This window comes from Limanda limanda, chromosome 3 (genome assembly GCF_963576545.1).
Source record: "Limanda limanda chromosome 3, fLimLim1.1, whole genome shotgun sequence".
Taxonomy (NCBI): Eukaryota; Metazoa; Chordata; class Actinopteri; order Pleuronectiformes; family Pleuronectidae; genus Limanda; species Limanda limanda.
Genome location: NC_083638.1, coordinates 8,558,910 through 8,578,662, shown reverse-complemented (window position 1 = coordinate 8,578,662; position 19,753 = coordinate 8,558,910). Strand labels below are relative to the sequence as shown.

At 42.6% G+C, this 19,753-nt stretch overlaps 2 protein-coding genes across 2 annotated transcripts; one reads left to right on the top strand and one right to left on the bottom strand.

Moving 5' to 3' along the window:
- Positions 1-445: 445 nt before the first annotated feature.
- On the top strand, positions 446-4,761 carry dtwd1 (DTW domain containing 1). The gene is made up of 5 exons (XM_061068401.1): positions 446-548; positions 2,130-2,433; positions 2,618-2,755; positions 3,966-4,245; positions 4,372-4,761. Exons 2-5 carry the CDS (start codon positions 2,176-2,178, stop codon positions 4,599-4,601), a joined length of 906 nt encoding a protein of 301 aa, XP_060924384.1. The 5' UTR covers positions 446-548; positions 2,130-2,175; the 3' UTR covers positions 4,602-4,761.
- Positions 4,762-4,990: 229 nt separating this feature from the next.
- LOC132998719 (NAD(P) transhydrogenase, mitochondrial-like) lies at positions 4,991-18,474 on the bottom strand. Its single transcript, XM_061068465.1, has 21 exons — positions 18,290-18,474; positions 17,297-17,526; positions 16,792-16,991; positions 16,617-16,704; positions 16,452-16,540; positions 16,085-16,272; positions 15,587-15,720; positions 15,312-15,503; positions 14,626-14,776; positions 13,461-13,622; positions 13,256-13,366; positions 13,007-13,152; positions 12,077-12,272; positions 10,803-11,036; positions 10,203-10,363; positions 9,502-9,681; positions 9,254-9,413; positions 7,093-7,174; positions 5,818-5,936; positions 5,347-5,462; positions 4,991-5,238 (listed from the first exon to the last, which is right to left on the bottom strand). Exons 1-21 carry the CDS (start codon positions 18,417-18,419, stop codon positions 5,092-5,094), a joined length of 3,216 nt encoding a protein of 1,071 aa, XP_060924448.1. The 5' UTR covers positions 18,420-18,474; the 3' UTR covers positions 4,991-5,091.
- Positions 18,475-19,753: the final 1,279 nt, after the last annotated feature.

Genomic DNA, 19,753 nt, shown 5'->3' with positions numbered 1-19,753 from the left:
TATCTATCTATCTATCTATCTATCTATCTATCTATCTATCTATCTATCTATCTATCTGGGTATGATTAGATTTCTTTATCGGGCAACAGAAATGGAAAATGTCCAGAGTGAAACTTAAATAAAAGTTAAAGGTTTATATCTCATTAAGAGGCTATTTTAAATATTTGAAACAAGAAGTGCATTACCAGAAAGAATGAGTTATATTCTGCGTTCAACAATAAAACTAAATCAAAATGAATAAACTAATAATAATGTAATAAAAAATAAAATTAACCTAATTGAACTATTAATAACAACTAATACAAGATACTGTGATACAATGTTTTAGAGACTTCTTAAAAGTAACAAACTGAAATAATAACAAAGTGTCTTTTATTCCATTGTTTACCTTTTTTCCTCTGGAGTACTACTTCCGGCGTAGAAGAAGACGCTCACGTCCCCTGAACGTAAACACCGGTAGACACGTGTGTAGCAGGATTAGCTTCGAGCTAGCGGACGTCCACCTGCCTCCAGCTCATCTCAACCACGCTGACGTCTCTTGTCCTTTGGTATTCACCGTCTTCTTTCTCCATCCTTCAGGGTTTCTGTGTGTTAGCATCTAGCTGCAGCGACAGTGGCTGTGGTGCTGTCAGACATGCTAACAGGAGCTAGCTCCACTAGCACGAAACGCGGATGTTGACTGGGCTGTCACGTTAGCTTCACTGTGAAGTGTGTGTTAACAGCGACTTTTAAAAATGACGTAGTTATAACACAACGTCGCCACACTGTGTGTAGTCGCTTGTGTTTCGCTAATACTTGTGTAGCGTTGTTGCTTTTAGCTGATGTTCGGTATTAACTGTAGTTTTCACATTGTCAGTTTATTAGGTACAGTCTAAAAACAACAGTCCTACAGTCGATCCCACTTTATGGAGGTTTGGATGATGTTGTTGAACAGTATTAATTCATAGAGAAAGTGTTCCTTCTGTTGTTAACAACAGCAACAACACAACCTACAGACTACAAATAGAAGCAACACGTCTTCTATACACAAAATAAACAGTGCAATCTTCATGGAGGTGAGATCTGTTGTGTTAGACTTCAAATCTGCTTAATTAACACGATATATAATCATAATCAATATAACATACAACATTCAGAGTGTCGTCATCAATAAAAAGTGTTAAAATTAATTGATCAGCCATTAATGAGTCTGATGGATGTCTGCACCAGGTGTCCCTTATAAACTGACAACGCTGCCACATTGTTTAAGTTATAAACTCTCAGTTTAATATATCAATAATGATTATTAGTGATGCATTCATTTGTTTACTTTTACATCCATACTTGATTCATCTATAGTTAAGTATAAATATCAGACAATAGTAGGATCCATAATCCAAGGAGATGCCTTCATAATGCTAAGAAGTGTACACTGGTAGAAAATGGAAATACTTAAGAAAGTACAAATACCACAATTTGCACTTCAAGGATTTGGTGAATATGATCAGATTATATAATGAATAACAGGAAAAAAGCTGAAAGAGATTCAGTGGTAATTTCTCTCTACGGTCAGAAAGTTGCCATTATGATATTAGGTAAACTAATGAATGTTATGCACAGCAAACATGAAAAAATAAAACTTCCACGAAAATCCAAGCAACAAATAAAAAACTAGATCAGCTAACAGGTAAAAAAAATGGAAAAGGGACAAATAAAATACCAAGAAATTATGAGAATAACAAAAAATACACATGTCTGCATTCCTACCTATGCATACATAATGTATATAAACCCACATGCACAGATAGTAGCCAGTAGATAGTAGTTAAAATAAAATCAGAAGATAGAAATTTATTCCTAACGTTTGTGCCTTTGTAACCATGAAAAGATGTCATGTTTACTATATCATATTTCTTCATTCAAAATTCCATACACCATCCAGTGAGATCACTGTCTTAGTATTATATTAAAATAGCAAATACCTTCCAACTCAATCCATCTATCTAAAAAAAAACTTTTTATTTACAACCTTCAGCTTGTTTAATGGCTTTTCCACATTATTGCACGCCTCTCCTTTACAGTTATGTAAATGTTGTATTATTACTGTTGGCTAATATGTGATTGTCGCCCTTGTTCTGCTCGTAACGTAGGTCCCACGTTCTGAAGGACCGGTCTGTCAACATCTAAAGAGCAAGTATGAGCGGCCTGGATCCGGACCAGCATCTCCAGCTCGGTTGCCGTGACAAAACAACAGTCTCCAGCGATTCATCAGACTCTCGTGATCCGGCCAAGCAGCCTCTCCACGGTCTAAAATTGGCTTCACATGCAGTGCTGGAGAAAGCGCAGCAGAGGGGCAGGTTGAAATGCTCTAAATGTGGAGGATCAAGGATGTTTTTCTGCTACACATGCTGCTCGTTACTGGGTGTCAGCCTGCAAGAAATCCCCTCACTCAAGGTCAGTCAGAGGTCAGGACTCACTTGATTGTTCTCTTCAGAAGAGGCCTTCAGCTCTGCTGTAATAGCGGCATCCCAATATAGTGGAAAAAGTTGAGTCATTTCTTTTGCGTGGAATCTATGGACTAATGCACATGTTGTGGTTGAAATTGAACTGTTCTCTCCGTATCGTGTGTTGCGCTCAGCTTCCAGTGAAGATCGACATCATCAAGCATCCAAATGAGACAGATGGCAAGAGCACCGCGATCCACGCCAAGATCCTTGCACAGAGCGACGTCACCATATACACCTACCCCATCATACCTGATTACGAGAAGGACAAGGTTAGTTATAGAGGAAGACCGATGTGGATATTTGGGGGCTAAACAATTACAGATTCCACTTTCTTTATTTATATATGAATACATGTACTGGAAACAAATAACTGAGGCTTAACAGCTTATCCAAAAGCTATTTATAAATTAAAAAAAAACACAAAAAAAACAAATAAACCTACTTTTTTTTAACTGTAAACATAGATAGATAGTGAAAGGCTCAAATCTACTTACAGATAAATTGGTTGAGATCATTGTAGGTGTCATTGTGAAGCTCTATTTGTTATGGCTGCAGCTAATAATTATTTTCACTGTTGATTAACAATCTACTCCAGAATAATTGATCAATTATCGAGTCTATTGAATCAAAAGTGTGTGTGTGTGTCGAACCATTTCCATTTTTCCAAACCTCACTCATCTATCTGCTCAATAAAAAAGCAAATGTATTCAATATATTACCTCACAAAAGTAAGAAAAGTAGCATTTCCTCCTATTTCAGGAGCTCATAGAAGTAAATGTTTGGTTCTTTTTGTCTGGAAATCAAACGTTTAACTGATAATCAAAATAGATGTCAAATAGTTTTATGTTTCAGCTGTTGTTCCATGCTTTCACTTAGGGGAAAACCACTTTCGTCATTGCATCTTGTTTAATTTTTCATCTTTATTTTATTCTTATTGCAAGCAGATGCTTCTGGATCTTGTTTTGGTTCTGTTACTGTTCACTAAGTCCTCTTCATCTGATACTGACGTAGATGCGTGTGCTTGTTCACGATCACCTGTATTTGTTGTGAAGCCATATTGATCCACTGATCCGCACTGTATACAACTTCATAAAATGGAATTTATAATATATTCAAAAGATTAAATCAATTGCTGTATTTTCATATTTGATGCTTGACGATTTAAATTTCATGGCATAAGTCGTTTTCATCATTATCAAATGCAGAATTACAGTTGCTTTAGTGCACATGCTATGTAAAATGTTTATTGACCTTGACAGTTTCATATTTTTCTTTGTGCCTCCTCCTCTATTTTACTTAGAGCAATCTCCTGTTTTTAGTTTTCAACTGTTTGAGTTTTTTCCTCTTCCGTGCTTCCTAATCCCGACCACGTACGAATCGCCAACTGTAGAATCAACACATCTTAAAAACACCTTGTTTTAAACTCTTGTTGTGTGTGTGTTCCAATGTGAATCTGTGTTTTCACTCTGCTCTCTGGAGGTGGTGCTGGTGTTCCCTGGTCCAGGGGCTGTCTCGGTCCAAGACATGATGCAGTGCTTGCATGACAGGTCTGACAGCAGGTCACATGACCCCGGTGAACCCTGCATCAAGAGGCTGAAAAGTGAGGAAGTTCAAGGCGCCGCACACGCTGCGGAGAGGGGGGGGACCCCAGAGGAGGCAGAGGGCTCCGAGTCCAGGGTGTTTCCCCTGCAGAGGGTGGTCTTCATTGACAGCACATGGAACCAGACCAACAAGATCAGCACAGATGAGAGACTGCAAGGTAATTATATTTATGCAGCTTTTCAAAGGGCTTCGACTGCTGGTGATTATAAAGGTCAAACTTTCTTTATACACAATACTTGTTTAGCATGATCTCATCCCCACGTTGTCTCGTGTTCTCTTCCAGATTTGCTCCAGGTCGAGCTCAGGGCGAGGAAAACATGTTTCTGGCGCCATCAGAAGGGCAAGCCAGACACCTACCTGTCTACCATCGAGGCTATTTATTATTTCCTCAAAGACTTCCACGAGCACTGCCTGGCTCGGGAGTATAAAGGAGAATATGACAACCTTCTGTTCTTCTACTCCTACTTGCACTCAGTCGTCAACAAAGCCAAGATTTCTGCTGGAAAGTGCTGACGAACGCTGGGAGGAAAAACTGGAATCAGCTACAGGTCATCAGTCAGGAGGAGACTCGCGTGCGAGCTCCAGCCTGTGTGGCTGAGGGATCTTTCATTTTGTAAAGGAAACTGAGGCACCATTTGTTTAACTATATGCAATAAAGCGTTTTTTGTTTACAGTTACGTAACGTGAATGATTTGGGCTGGAAACATGCGGAATTACAAGAAATTAATAGAAGTTGCAGTTCATAGGATTTCCCACATACATATATATAATAATGCAGAAGACAAAGTGGACTTAGATATGTTTAAATATTTTATTTACAAATCAGCAGTTTTCATGTCCCTTAGTTTCAACAAAAAAAATCAATTCTTCTGCAGTTAGTTTCTTTAGTTGCAGACCCAGTAAATCTATTCTCTGAAAAACGTATTGCTCCTGAAATCCTTTAGTTTCTGTCAACCTGCCGCTGTTTGAGAACTACTGTACATGATATTATAGTGGGCGTTAACTAGTAGAAGGCCTCTCTGATCTTGGCTTGCAGGCTGTCACAGGTCTTCTTGGCATCTCCCAGCAACATGGATGTGTTGGGCTTGTAGAAAATGGGGTTATCTACTGCGGCGTAGCCCACGCCCAACGTGCGCTTCATCACAACCACCTGGAGGGAAATTAGGCAGAGGCGTGGATGTGTTTACCTTTTGCACAACACCAACAAGAAATGCAGGGACACTGTTAAATATCTCGACGTCATTCAGGAGAAACAAACCTGTTTGGACTTCCACACCTCCAGGACGGGCATGCCAGCGATGATCGAGTTGGGATCTTCCTGTGCTGCAGAGTTCACTGTGTCGTTGGCTCCGATGACCAGTGTCAGGTCCGTTTCTGTGGGCCACGGAAACGTACACACATATTTACGTAAAACAGATGAATGCGCAGACCGCAAAGCCAAATTGTCCTTGCTAATGTTACTGGGTTCTCCGGCACCACACTTATCTCCCTTTGTCATAAACAGAACCATATGTCTCAGACTGCATGCCTGGTTGCTAAGAAAACAAGGCTGTTGCCCAGATAACAGGGCACGTCTAAATACCGAGACACAACTCAAGGCTGCTGCAAGTGGAGATGAAAGGGAGGGATGCAATTATTAGATTTAATTGTTTCTAGTAATATGATCCAACGCCTCCCTGCCAAAGTGAAAAGCTTGTAGCAGTAAATATTTTTCAAATAACAAGTTTACCAGGGAAATCTTCATTGATCTCATCCATCTCCAGGACCACATCATAGGGAACACCGGCCTCGGCCAGGAGGACGTTCAGCTGGCCGGGCATACGGCCGGCAACTGGGTGGATACCAAACCTGTCGGAGACGGACACAAAATATTGCTTTTCATCAACATTTTAATTTAAAACACACAACTCCCTGATCCAAATGCTCAAAACGGAAAAATCCACCTGTCTCTTTCTAAAATAAACTGATTTACTTCAGGGAAGCAGACGTTGAAGCGTTTATTTATTTAGTATTAGTCAAGCAGAAACTACTGGACAGATAACTAGGAAAATTGGTAGAAAGAAATATGGAGTGGATCTGGACAAAAAGCCAATGAAGGATTTATTTTTTCACATTGTGAGAATTTGGGCGTTTGGCAGCAATTTGGTGAATTCTCAGAATAATTCATGGGTCTTGATGAAAAAAAACGAAATCAAACATGTTCAGGAGACGGATATTTATGAGCGTTGGCAATTTGGTGATCCAAATAAGAATCTAATATCTAGTGAATTAAAATAAGGTTTCATGAGGGGACCAGGTGGTGCTTTCAAGGGCAACTGCATGAATTTGGGCTCCTCACTTTAACATTTATTTACTTTTTAATTTTTTTTTATTTACTATTAGTTTTGACGTAGTTAAGAATTCACAGTTGAAACTTTCTATGATGCCGTTTATATTTGGCCTTGGCAGAGGTATGTGTTCTCTGAGTGGCATCCTGGTTTTACTCTGGATTATATGATTATTATTACTGATAAATGAATGTGTTTTCACATGATTCCTGTTGGAGTTGAATCTGCTATTAACTACTTTATATACTTTTTGAATAGTTTGAGTTATATCCATCATGATGTTTTAAAAATCATCACATCACATTCAATCTGAAAACTACTAAATACAGTTTTTAAGTAAAGAAGTGGAGTAAAACATTTCTACTGATAAGTCGTGTGACAGAATCATAAAATAGCAAATCAAATTACATTACGCTTTAATGCAGTAGTCAAAAAAATATATGTCTGTCTTTAATACTGTCTTTGAAATGTACTTTGCCATTTTTCACTCGCCTAAGAGGAGACAAGAGACAAAATAATTCCCACAAATCACCTGATAGCTATTTTAAAACCTTCTAATTTAAACTTGGCTTCTAAAAATAGAGATCAGTGACTGTGGCCTCTGGGTTTGACCCCAGATGATAAACAGAGCAGCAGCAGTAATCTCATTTGTTCAGGACACGAGAGCAGAGACTCACCTGACGCTCTTCCCCTGCTCCTTCAGCATTTTCACCATGTCTGCGATCGGGTACTGAGCCTTGGCTGCACACAGACCCCAGCCTGGACAGAAAGTACACAGAGAACAAACAATTACGCAAACACACAAGTTGCATTCTTAATCTTAGGATACAATACGCTGTATTTTACAAGTGTCTAGAGATTCTGTAAGCACTCCTTTTTGTTTTGTTGTTCTTTTTAATCCCATTATCCAATTTCATATTGTGGATTGTGTGTTCTCGTTCTCGGTCTGTAACACGGTTATTGTTCTGTCTTCAGTGGAAGCACAGCGATCCAGTTTGTTGAAAAAACAACATACCACATCTTCCTCCACCATATATTCTGTCTTTTGTACTCCTCATTCACCACAAGTCTCCTCTCTTTATTAAATCACAGTGGTCCATTGATCCGAGAAGCATTTCTCAGACGGAAACTTTTGCATGTGTGGTGTGTCCGTGTGGGTCCCCTGCGTGCAAAGAGCTCCTTCCCATGTGACCCCTGTTTAACCCGGGTGGTCAGGTACCTTGCAGAGTTCAGCATCGCCCCTAATCGAGCGTTTTTTGAAGCCAGTCGACCATAACCCGGCATCTTCTAATTCCCCAGACAACCGGAGCCTTCTGTTTCCTCACTGCCGTGCTTTGCTGAAGTCGTGAGTCTGGACTCAATAGCTCCTAGGACTTTTCACTGTTTCTCTAATCAGAGCAGCATGTGGGACCACACAGCTGTCCCTGAGTTGGGTAGGAGCCATCGCAAAACAACAGCAAGTATCCAGAGTGGTTCCTGTTGCTCAGGCCACTCAACAAGCACTCAACAAGCCTCATACATCAACGTGTGGTCATCATCTCACACTCAGAAGTCAATCCCATCAGCCCCTGAATAACAAACATGCACTGACTCTCACTGTAATCACTGCATTAGTGTCTGGAGACACTGGGGAGGCTGTGGGATCATTTGTGGACAAACTGCTCCCTCTTGTGGCCCCCCCACCTCTGTATTCCAGCTTTAATTAATTGCCGTCTAATCAGTCAGTCCCAGTTTCTGACCGCCTCCAGACGATTTGCAGAAACCTACAGCTTCTCCAGAGCTGCGGCACCAACACTGTGGATCTGCAGCTTGGCAGCTCAGTCAGGCCTGTTCATCGGATGAGGTTAATCAGATGGGAGAGCGTGTTGACTGTATTGATCCTGACGCGTTGAACAGCTGCAGCTGGAGAGCAGAGGACGTCCAGTGCTGAGAAGATCTGATAATAAAAACATTTCTACTCCTGTCTCTTCAAAAGGCTGCAGATGCTTCCAGGAGCTTGTTCTTAGAATACAGTTTGGTTTCAAATAACCGCCAAAATCTCCAATGGAATTACTTCATGGAAGGTTAATATTGGTTTGGTATTAACCAGATTCAAATATCTCCTTCAGTGTACAGAGGTACAAAGGTGTGCTTCTCACAATGAGGTATTTCAATTTATGATGTTGATGAAGTTGTGTGTTGAACCAGATCCACACAAAATGAATAGTTTCTAATTAGAGCCTGACTGGTTTTGAGTAAAAGTATCAGCTGATATACAGATAAAATGTAATTATCAAAGCCGTAAGATGATATTTTACAGTTAACAATAACGTATTGTTAAAATTATAAATATATGGAACTTGTATTTAGAAAATAAACCTAATTTTTGTTTTATGTAAAATGTAACCATAAAAGCACAAATATTATGTATCGTTCATTCTGCAAATTAAAAACTTTATTTCCGCAAACATAAACCAAGATATGTCTGTTTCAGCCGATGTTATTACTCAACTAATAACAGTCAGACTCCAGTTTAAAGCTGTTTCTCTCATGCACTGATTTGTATTTGGCTCTAGATGAAATATAAAGGGCTATTCCACTAATCAAACACATTAAAGTCTGTGTACTGATATAGGAAGTAAACATGTATGCATATATAGTTGTATGAATAATTTTGTGTCTCCAAAGGGAAAAAAACAAATGTTAAATTGAACTTCTGTCACTTTGTTCCATGTCTCATCAGATTCCAGCTGAGCTCAAATGTTCATTTGGTTCACAAAAGGTGAAAATGAAATTCCTCCCAGCCTCCCAGTGAACCCCCTCCCTCACTGTGTACATGATGCCTTGTGTTGTGTGTACCTGGTGTGATGATGATGCTGTTGGCCTCTCTGATTATGTCAATGGTCTGGTCCACGTTGACCTCAGTGTGCGTGCCGACGATCTCCATGGGTTTTCCGCCGGCTGTGGACGAGGTGCCGAACCCGCCCAGGATCACATTGGGCAGGGAGCGGTTCATCGCCTCAGGAGGGAAGAGGAGAGGAACTCAGACTGAGGGAAACGGGCTGAGTGGCTCGTGCACATGTGGACAGATGTGTTGATCTACTCACCACACACATGATGTAGGAGAGGATGGCACCGGACGAGCCAATCAGAGCTCCCACGATCGTCATCAGGTTGTTTTCCAGGAGGAAACCTTCAGCGCACAGAGCCCAGCCGGAGTAGCTGTTCAGCACGGTGATGACCACGGGCATGTCGGCCCCCCCGATGGCTGCTGTCAGAGTCACACCCTGTTGGAAGTGACGAGAGGTCGCACGGGTGAAAACACAAGAAGTTGGCAAAAGAATTCAAGTTGAACTTTTATTAAAACCAACTTTCCAGAGTGAGAAAAAATGAAATTCAAGAAAGCTCTACAGCAACAGCAGAGTTCTAAAGTCTGAACATCTGCTATGATAAATTATTTTATCTTTATATTAATTGTCTATAAATGCATAGGAGAGCCCAAAGCAATTTCTTAGGCCCCCTCCCCTAAGAATGATAGATTATGGTTTGGTTCAACGTAGGGGCCCCAGGTTCCTTTTACCTGGGGCATCAAAGTCCCTTGAAACACTCCTGTCTACATGGGTAAAGGAAGTTCATGAAAAAGTAGTGATTTCTCCTCTTACTTAACAAATTTATGTCAAACAATGATTGACATTTAGGCATCAAAGACAGGATTTGTTTGTTTGTTTTCAAAAAGAACTTGATGAATCGTGTTGCAAATCTGTTCTTTCTTCCAACTCCTCATTTCCTCGTCTTCGTGCCAACTCACCATAACAGTGGAAAGCCCGGACACTCCCATCAGACAGCCCATGCCTGTTCCGTAGCTGGTGCTGAGCATGAACGGCACGATGCCTCCGATGGACGCCGCCATCAGACCGGCGTTCAACATGTGTCGTCCTGGCAGCATCAGGGGGGCGGAGCTAAGCATGCCTGCAGGGAAAAAACACTTTCAACAAACATTTTCATAAAAATATAGAGCCACTGTATAAAGTGACATGTGTCTTTGAACCCGGACACTTCTCTGTGGAGGCCTCTGAGATTCTGACCAATCCACAAATTAACCAGCAGCCCCCCCACCAACCACATGCCCTGCCCATGAGCAAATTACCAGAAAGCTTCACATGTGTTCCTCTTGATCTTTTACATTGTGATATAAATTGCTGACGCATGAGTCCAGGTCTGGATCTACTAGAGGATCTTTGGCTTTAACCAGATGAAAGAGACAATCGGTGCCGGAGGACGCACGGCTCAGTGTGTTTAAACAGATATTAGTGAGTCCTAATCAGATAGGAAAAGGAAATAGTCTTCTGACTTTCAAATTTGCATACCGTCCTGCAGATGCTACAACCATTAAGACGAAGCCCAGTACCTTGGAGCTTGCCGTAGGCCACCAGTGACCCACTGAAGGTGACTCCTCCGATGTAGGTGCCCAGGTACGCCACGGTTTTAACCATGCCAGCGGCCGGGTGAGTGTCCAGGTGCGGGAACTCGATCATGTACTCGGCGACGCAGGTGAGAACGGCCGCCAGCCCCACGAGGCTGTGGAAGGCCGCCACCAGCTGCGGCAGGTCGGAGATCTCAATCCGCTTGGCGATGGTCAGACCTGCAGTCGAGATGAAGAGAGGAAAGTAACAGCTACGATGTTTGGCAAAGCAAACAGCAAACACTAAACTTCTCATGCACCCTGGCTGGTGAAGTAAAGAAGTTAAACAACACCGTGAAGTAAGAAGCTTAAACAGAGCGAATGCGTAAAAAGGCAAACACCTGTTTCCAGTTACCGAGCCTGGTCTTCAAAGTCGATCTGATTAAACACGAGTTAAGTACTAAAGTGTGTTTTCTCGAAAACACAGGGTCACTAATTTAACACGAGTTACCCCCCCCCCCCCGCTTTGCATGCGTGCTGATGATAACATCATTTATCATCCCGCTTTCTTAAATCACTATTAACATGTTCGACATTCAGACATGATGACGACCACCACTCGTCTTTGAGTCGGGACAGGATGATGGATGCTCTGTAATGAATTAGCAAACAGGGAAAAAAAATACACAATTTCAAGAGTTGGAGTTGCATGCAAAGCTAAGTCAACTGTTGGATTGAAAGGAGCAAACGCCAGAGTTTTATTCATTTGATTTCTTTTTAAATGGAGACTGGCAACCGTGAGAAACCTTGTTGGTTTGCAGTGGTGGAGGAAGTACTCAAGGAAAAGTAAAAGTAGCACACTGACTTTTCTACTTGAGTATTATAAAGGATAACGCTAGCACAGTGTAGCCTATTCTCTAATGTAATGGAAGACTGCATCATTAACTGTGCCCACTGTATATTTTGTTCAATATAAGAATAATACTGATTAATAAATTAAGCTGCAGATGATGCTAGTGAAAATAGAGTCTCATCCCCAGTGAGGCTGCAAGTCGCACAGGTTTGGATGTTTTCTGTTATATGTAAACATGTGATGCAGTAGAATCTACAGATATTTGCTTATATATGTTGTGGAGTAAAGGTAAAAAGCACCTGAAAATAAATCTACTTAAGTTAAGATAGACGGATGATGTACTTAAGAAGAGTTTATCAACTGAAACGAGCACAGAGAATCGTGTGCATCTCTACTGCAGATCCTCTACGAGCAGGAAGTTACCAACCAAGGGTTCCTCCACCGGCCATGGCCAGAGACATCTGAGACAGCAGCTCTGGCGACGGCTGGAGGGCGCCGAGCGTGGCAGCGATGCCCCCGGCCACGCCCATCATGCCCAGGGTGTTGCCAAGGCGACTGGTGCCCTGATTAGAGAGGCCGGCCAGCGCCCCGACACAGCACATGCCTGAGCCCAGGTACATCATCTGAAGTGAAGCAGAGATCAGGTTCAGATGAATCGTTGTCATCTTCACAACCCCCGGATTGTCATTTTTCAACATATTTAATATATTTATTTTCTTAATACTTATCAATAAACGGATATTTCTGGGATATAAACTACGCTTGAAGTGGTTGAAACGTTTTTAAGCATACTCAAAAACAGTCGTAGAGAAACAATCTAGTTAATACTTAATAATAATCAATGTATAGACAAGCATTTTTTGTATAGCTTTTTATTTTTTTAATGATACTTTTATTGTTGAATTGGTTTCTTTAATCAAGATTCAAGATTCAAGATTTTTATTGTCAAATGCACAGAGATTACATGAGGCTGTCGCTGGCAATGAAATACTTGGGTCACAGGCTCTCTTTAAGCAATGCTCAGTAATTTTAACCAAAAAAATAAAATAAAAAATAGATATAGTGTAAAATAGAATATCAATAAAAAAGAATAAAATAGAATATCAAAAATTTAAAATAGATAAATAAAATATATATATCTAAATATATATCTTTAGAGATGAAGAGAAAAATAAAACAACAATAGTTCAATTTGTTTTGTTTAACTGCATTGCTGAGTATGATCTGGTTTTATATGATTTGCTAACCTTGCACTGGTTCGGAATGGAACAATAGAAATAAAAAGATAATATTATTTATGTAATAATGTTTCCACTGGTATCCAATGTAAGTAGAATGATGCTGTGTGTACTGTCACCTGCTCGATGTTGTATCCAGCTGCCACTGAAGCTCCGTATCCGCCAATAAACGCAGCTCCAGGCAGGAGGTACAGGTAGTTGTACTCAGGAGGATCCGTGGGACGCTTGAACATGTCCAACATCCTCTGGGTGATAAGAAAACCACCTGCAGACACACACACAGTAAAAAAAAACACACAATTAAAGGGGTTAAATGGAAAAAGGATGAATCTTGTTTTTTATTGTTATGTTTGTGTTGCATATCAGACCAGCTATGTTGATGGAAGAAACGAAGGCAGCAGCCAGGGCCAGACTCTGGGGCAATGAGGAGGGGGTGAGACCTCCGCCCATCAGCACCAGACCACCTACTGCCGTCAGACCTGAGCCAGAGAGAACACCAAAAAAACATTAAACATCACGTCATATCACAGAAACATGTCATTTGTCCAGGACCACTTTACGTTGGCTCCTGACCTGAGATGGCGTTGGTGACGGACATGAGGGGCGAGTGCAGAGCGGGCTTCACACCCCACACGGTGTGGTATCCCACAATCCCCGCCAAGCCGAAGGTTGTGACCATCTGGGTGAAAGCTGCGTTGGGGGCTATGATGCCCAACCCCAGGCAGGTGGAGAGACCTACAGAGAGATGGAGAAGAGCAGAGATGTTTCTGTTGCCCTCTGACACGTGAGTGTGTCGTTCTTCACCTCGCCCACGGAGGTTATATCTTCACCCCTGTTTGTTTTTGTTTGTTTGTGAGAAAGATTACATGAAAACAACTGCTTGGATTCCCATGAAACATTTGTGAAAGGTTGGGTATGGTTCAGGCAGGAAGTCATTACATTTTTCTTTCCCTTTTTGCTAGAAATTAAATCATCAATCTTGAAGAAAATGAATGGAACTGATATCTACGAGTTTGTAAAGTTTGGTACAGCTCGTTTGAATTCCAGGGGACTTTGGTGCAGGTAGGAGCTCTACAGACTCTCTATGCAGTGCAGTCTCAAAAGTTTTCCTCTCCTATTTGCCATCAATTTAAAAGTAAAACCACAAATATCTAATTATTATTTTATTACAGTGACGCAAGTGTTTTCTGAAACTTCAAAGATCAGAGAGTTATGTTCCCACTGCGTCTACGTTCAAAAGTCCCGTTAAGATCTCAGCAACGAAGATTGATTTGAGCAAAACGGCCAAACACATTTTTTATTATCAGTCTCCTGATGATTTTCTCTATCAATCACTAAAACATCTGATAATAAAAATAAAATTCACAATGATGACATTTCTAGGCCCCAGGATTTGGAAATTAAAATCCAAATATACTCAGTTCATGATAATGTATGAGCTTCCATGAAAATGTTAATAAATCAACTAATTGAATCAGAATAAGAAGAAATTATAAGTAAAAATAAGGGTTTGAGAAATTTAAGCCAAACCAAACTTAAGAGGCTCAAAAATGTCCGGGTTCGTATATTTGAATGTACATTTTATGATTCTTTAGTATAAAAACTTATTTTGAGGAGAAACAAAAAAAAAAGAATCGTACAAATCCCTCATAAAAATAACTTTGTAGTGAGTGAAATTCTGCCACATGTCTGGAAGTGTGAGTGTTCTTTTGATTGATCTTGCGTGTTCGTGTCTGACCTGCAGTGTAGACGCCAGCCGAGGTCATGGTTTGCTTGAAGGGGGAAATCGTTGCCTCTTTCTCAGCCTTCAACTCGATGACAGATTTTTGTTTTACTGCTGCTGGGGGGGCTGTTTTGGGCAGCGGGGATGGGAACATGTTCTCGCCGTCCTGGATAAACCAGAAAACACACACACACACACGATACGCTCAGTGTGAGAACACAGACGACGTCCGCGGAGTTGTGCGTGCGAGACACACATCAAGACTCGACTGGAGTCTTGCGTTGTGGGTGATCTGGCCTGGATGGTGGGACTCACACGGACGGCACAGGAGATTCCACTGAACAAACAGCAATCACGAAACCGGTTAGCGGAAGGTTTCCAAAGATAAATTCTCTTTTAAGAGGCCTGAATAATGCTTAGTTTGACGAGGGGTAAACCGATATGTCCTGTTGACGTTGCATGATTTCTCTGCCATAAACAATGTGTCAAAGTCAAGAATTCCTGGACAAGTATATTTTGAAACGTTTATAACATTCTTGCTGGAATCCAACTTGAGCTATTCCCAGCCGGGATCTGGTTTTCAGTACTGATTTGGCGCCGGATCATGGCATGACAGGATCCGATAACTCACGCTGAGAGTGAGGGACGCCAGCCGGGACGGAGGCTGCCAGCAGACGGCTACAGCAAATTAAAAAACCCACCTTCATAACGAGAGTCCCGCGGATGACGTGGTCAATTGTTCCATAGTTGAACTGGTCCGTGGGCTCATAGTGGAAGTAGTCCTTGTCGGGGCTGATGGCCTTCAGCAGCTTCAGGACGTTGTTGGAGTACAGGGCGCTGGCCTGCGAGGCCATGCGACTGGGCAGGTCTGTGTAACCGATGTGTGTCACTCCCTGCTCATCAAAACAAAAGGAGAACCATTAGTGGATTTCAGGTGGATAACTCAGAACTCCAGAGTTTTATTTTCCTTCCTCACCTTGTGGACATACAGCTCACCAGGCCTGATGGTCTCGATGTTGCCCCCGGCCTCCGCAGCCAAGTCCACCACCACGGAGCCGTCCTTCATCGACTCCACAAACTCCCTCTTGATCAGGATCGGGGCTCGTTTCCCTGCGTGAGAAGTGAGGATGAGATGGATCAGATATCCTCTCGTCAATTTCTAGCCACAAATGGGAAGAAAACCAGCTTTATCAAGTTGTGACTGCTGCAATGGTCACAATCGATTTCCTGCTCACAATCAACAGATGTGAGGCAACATCAGTAATAAAGTTCACATCAGTAAAGTTCCAGCATCTGTTTGTCAGTAAGCAAAACTACTCAAATGATTTCCAGTAAATCTCCTGGAGGGAAGAGAGTGACCCAAGGAAGAACCCGTTCAACTTTGGTGCAGATCCAGGATTTTTCTCACTTGAGACCAAAATAAACAAATAAGCCAATAAATAAAAGAGAAGGAGGAAGAACCCGTGCGACTGACCTGGAATCAGTGCAGTGGTGATGACGATGTCCACCTCTTTACACTGCTTAGCAAAGAGAGCCATCTCAGCATCGATGAACTCTTTGGACATTTCTTTGGCGTAACCTCCGACCCCATCGCCAGACTCTTTGATGTTGATCTCTAAAGGCTCCACCCCGAAGGACTTGAACTGCTCCAGGGCAGCCGGTCTGAAACGGAGGACACGTTCAGGTTATCATCATCATCATCATCATCATCATCATCATCATCATCATCATCATCATCATCATCATCATCATCATCATCATCATCATCATCATCATCATCATCATCATCATCATCATCTTAGAAATCAGTCTAGTTTCTTTTATCCCACGCCATCTTGTACCTGGTGTCAAATCCTCTCACTATGGCTCCCATGGACTTGGCTGCACCTGCTGCAGCTAAACCAGCCACTCCCCCCCCGATAACCAGGACCTGTGCAGCAGAAACATTGATGTGTATTATTGTGGGAGAAAAATAAAATCACTCATTTTAACTTCTGGGTTGTTACCTTAGCCGGGGGCACTTTTCCTGCAGCGGTGATCTGACCAGTGAAGAATCTGCCAAAGTTGTTGGCAGCCAGAACCACAGCTTTGTACCTGCGAAGCAAAAAGGAAACGACTTGTGTTTTCTGTGTCTACACAATCCTGGACTGCTCTAACACTGTGGATCTACGTGCTCGTTACCCAGCAATGTTTGCCATGGAGCTGAGTGCGTCGTAGCCCTGTGCGATGGTGACTCTGGGCACCTGGTCCATGGCCAGCACGTTGCTCTGCCTCTCCGACAGCCTGGCCATCAGCTCCGAGTTCTGCGCCGGATAGATGAAGCTCACCAAGGTGCTGTTGGGCTTCAGGAGGTCCACCTCGCTCAGGGAGGGGGCTCGGACCTGAAGCAGGAAAGGGACGTTACAAATCAAGAGTGGAAATTCAGTAATCAATCATCAATCAATCAATCGAATTTTATTTGTATAGCCCATATTCACAAATCACAATTCGTCTCCTAGGGTTTAACATGGTGTGACATCCTCTGTCCTTAACCCTCAGCAAGAGTAAGGACAAACTACTAAAAACCCTTTTAACAGGTAAAAATACGTAGAAACCTCAGAGAGACACATGTGAGGAATCCCTCTCCCAGGACGGACAGACGTGCAATAGATGTTAAGTCATCCAGACAAACCAGATTTGTACCAACCTTCAGGACCAGGTCTGAGCTTAAGGCTCCGTTGACGTCAGTGATGGTGGCTCCAGCCTCCTGGTACTGTAGGTCGGAGAACTTGGATTCCTCTCCAGCTCCACTCTCCACCTGCACGTTGAAGCCCTGCTTGACCAACGCCTGCACGCCGGCGGGCGACAACGCCACGCGCCGCTCGTTCTGTAAGGTCTCCTTCGGGACGCCCACCATCACGTCCTTGTAGAGCACACCTGCACACACACAGAGCCACGAGTCCTCGGTACATAAAGAGCACAGGAATCCATTTGAAAAGCAAAAACAACCTGTTAATGCAAATAAGATAATTTTTTTTTAAAAGGGCAAATATTTGTGTCTTTACATTTTTGTGCAGCACATGAGATTGTGTGTGTGTGGAGCTGAGGTTGTGTGGCTGGGTGTCAGGTTACACATTTCTCTCCATACATGGCAGGATGACCTCCCCAATGTGGTGACATTATTAGCAGGTGATTGGCCCTGTGCCAGCACACACACACACACACACACACACAGCGCGGCGCGGCCTACACGTCCACACAGACACACTTTAAAATCAGAACTGTACAACTTGCAAAACATTCACATACACTTAAAGGCCGAGTACCGGGCAAACAGCACAGACTCCATAAACAAATGTCTGAGAGCAGAATCAGCCCGACTGCAGTGAAAGTTTTATGTGTCACCTTTAACTGACCTCTCACATGTTCTCACATGTTCCCAGCACAAAGTTACCACATGGCCCGCACCACTGTTCCCTATTTTGGGAAGATCTTCGGTAGCGTGCTGCAAACAAGTTCACGATCGGAGGAGTTTTCCACTCTTCTGGCCAGAAGCAGCGTGTCCTTGAGTGAACTTTTAACTTTCCCATTCCTCGACTCACACGCCGAGGAAGCGCAGACCGCAGAAAAGCACGCAGACACAACTTGTCCTCTGTGAGAAAAAGAACATGCAAGGGGAGGAGAGCTGTACATTTCTTACCTCTAGAGGCATTTTGGTCCCATAACACAGGGAAAGTCCTGAATTGTCTCCTTCCAGGAATCTTGTGCCGGGCCCCCCGACTGAGGAAAGTGGCAGAAGAGCTGGAGATGCAGCGCAGGAGGGTCGACATGGCCACAAGCGTCCGTCTGGCTCCTTAACACGAACACGAACAAGCAGATGCAGGTGACAAATTAACTCTATTTCTTCATCTGCTGTCAAATAACAAAGAACATTATAATCCCCCCCCTCTCTGAGCAGGTCCTGAGCCCCAGAGTCACACACTGCGAGGCCTAGAGAGAGCAGAGTGACATTTCAGCTGGACAGGACACGACACACACACACAGGCAGGGCCCAGGGTTGATTACAGACTCCGGGCTTGTTCGCGAGATCTGGATCTGTGACGGCACAGAGGGGAACTGTGCCAAGTCTGGTCTCGGTGTTTAGGAGCAGGAGCAGAGCAGGCGAGGAAACAGATCAGTCAGAGAAAAGGTTACGGGACTGAAAGGATCAGGACGCAGACACAGGCAGCTTCTGACATGAGACAACTGAAGAGAGAAAATGTGGTTTGAGCAAAATAAAAAACATGTTTTCATTACCAAACTACGAAAGATTACGAAAGATTCTCAGGGAGAGCACAAGTCCGCCAAGGCCCAACAGTCCACTAATGAAACCACATTTAAATTAACCAGATCGGGATTCTTCTGCACCAAATTACACACACTCATAAATATCAGGACCCTAAAAATGTCTTTTCTTCATGAAGATCCTGAATTATTCTCTGAGAAATCAACAAAGATGTTGAAAAACACCCTATATCGCACTAAAATTCAATTGAATCTTTCTTTGAATTTAGTGCTTTAGACAATTTTGAAAATATGTTCCTCCCTGACCCCTAATGCATCCTTCCACAAGGTTTCTGGATAATCTGTCCTGTAGGTTCTGCGTAATCTCGGCTTCCAAACAAATAAACAAAAGGATAGGGGTGGATAGTTTGATTTCTGACTTTTTTTCCCCCTCATTCATTCATTCATTATCATTGCATCCCCAAGTCAACACTTGCTCCTCTACCTCTAATCCCTCCATCCACAGAAACCCTGTTTACTTGTGTTAATAATCTCAGGTTGCCAGACAGAACAGATTACAACTCTCAGCAGTCACCTTCTATCCTCAATCCCCTTGTCTGCCTGCAGCTACCTGCAGCAGGGACTACCTACTGTACGCACACACACACACACACACACACACACACACACACACACAGACAAACGACCTTCTGCACTTTCTCCCATGTTTATATATAAATAGCAAACCACATGACTTGAGCACTCTTGATAAACTCCCTGCAGGAGCTGCTTAAAAGGACCTACCTGTGAATTAAAGGCTGGATTAACAAGTTTATCAGTCTCTGCTGCTCGCTGTAAATAAAAGTTGTCCAATCAGAGCCCAGAACCTCTGTTATAGCTC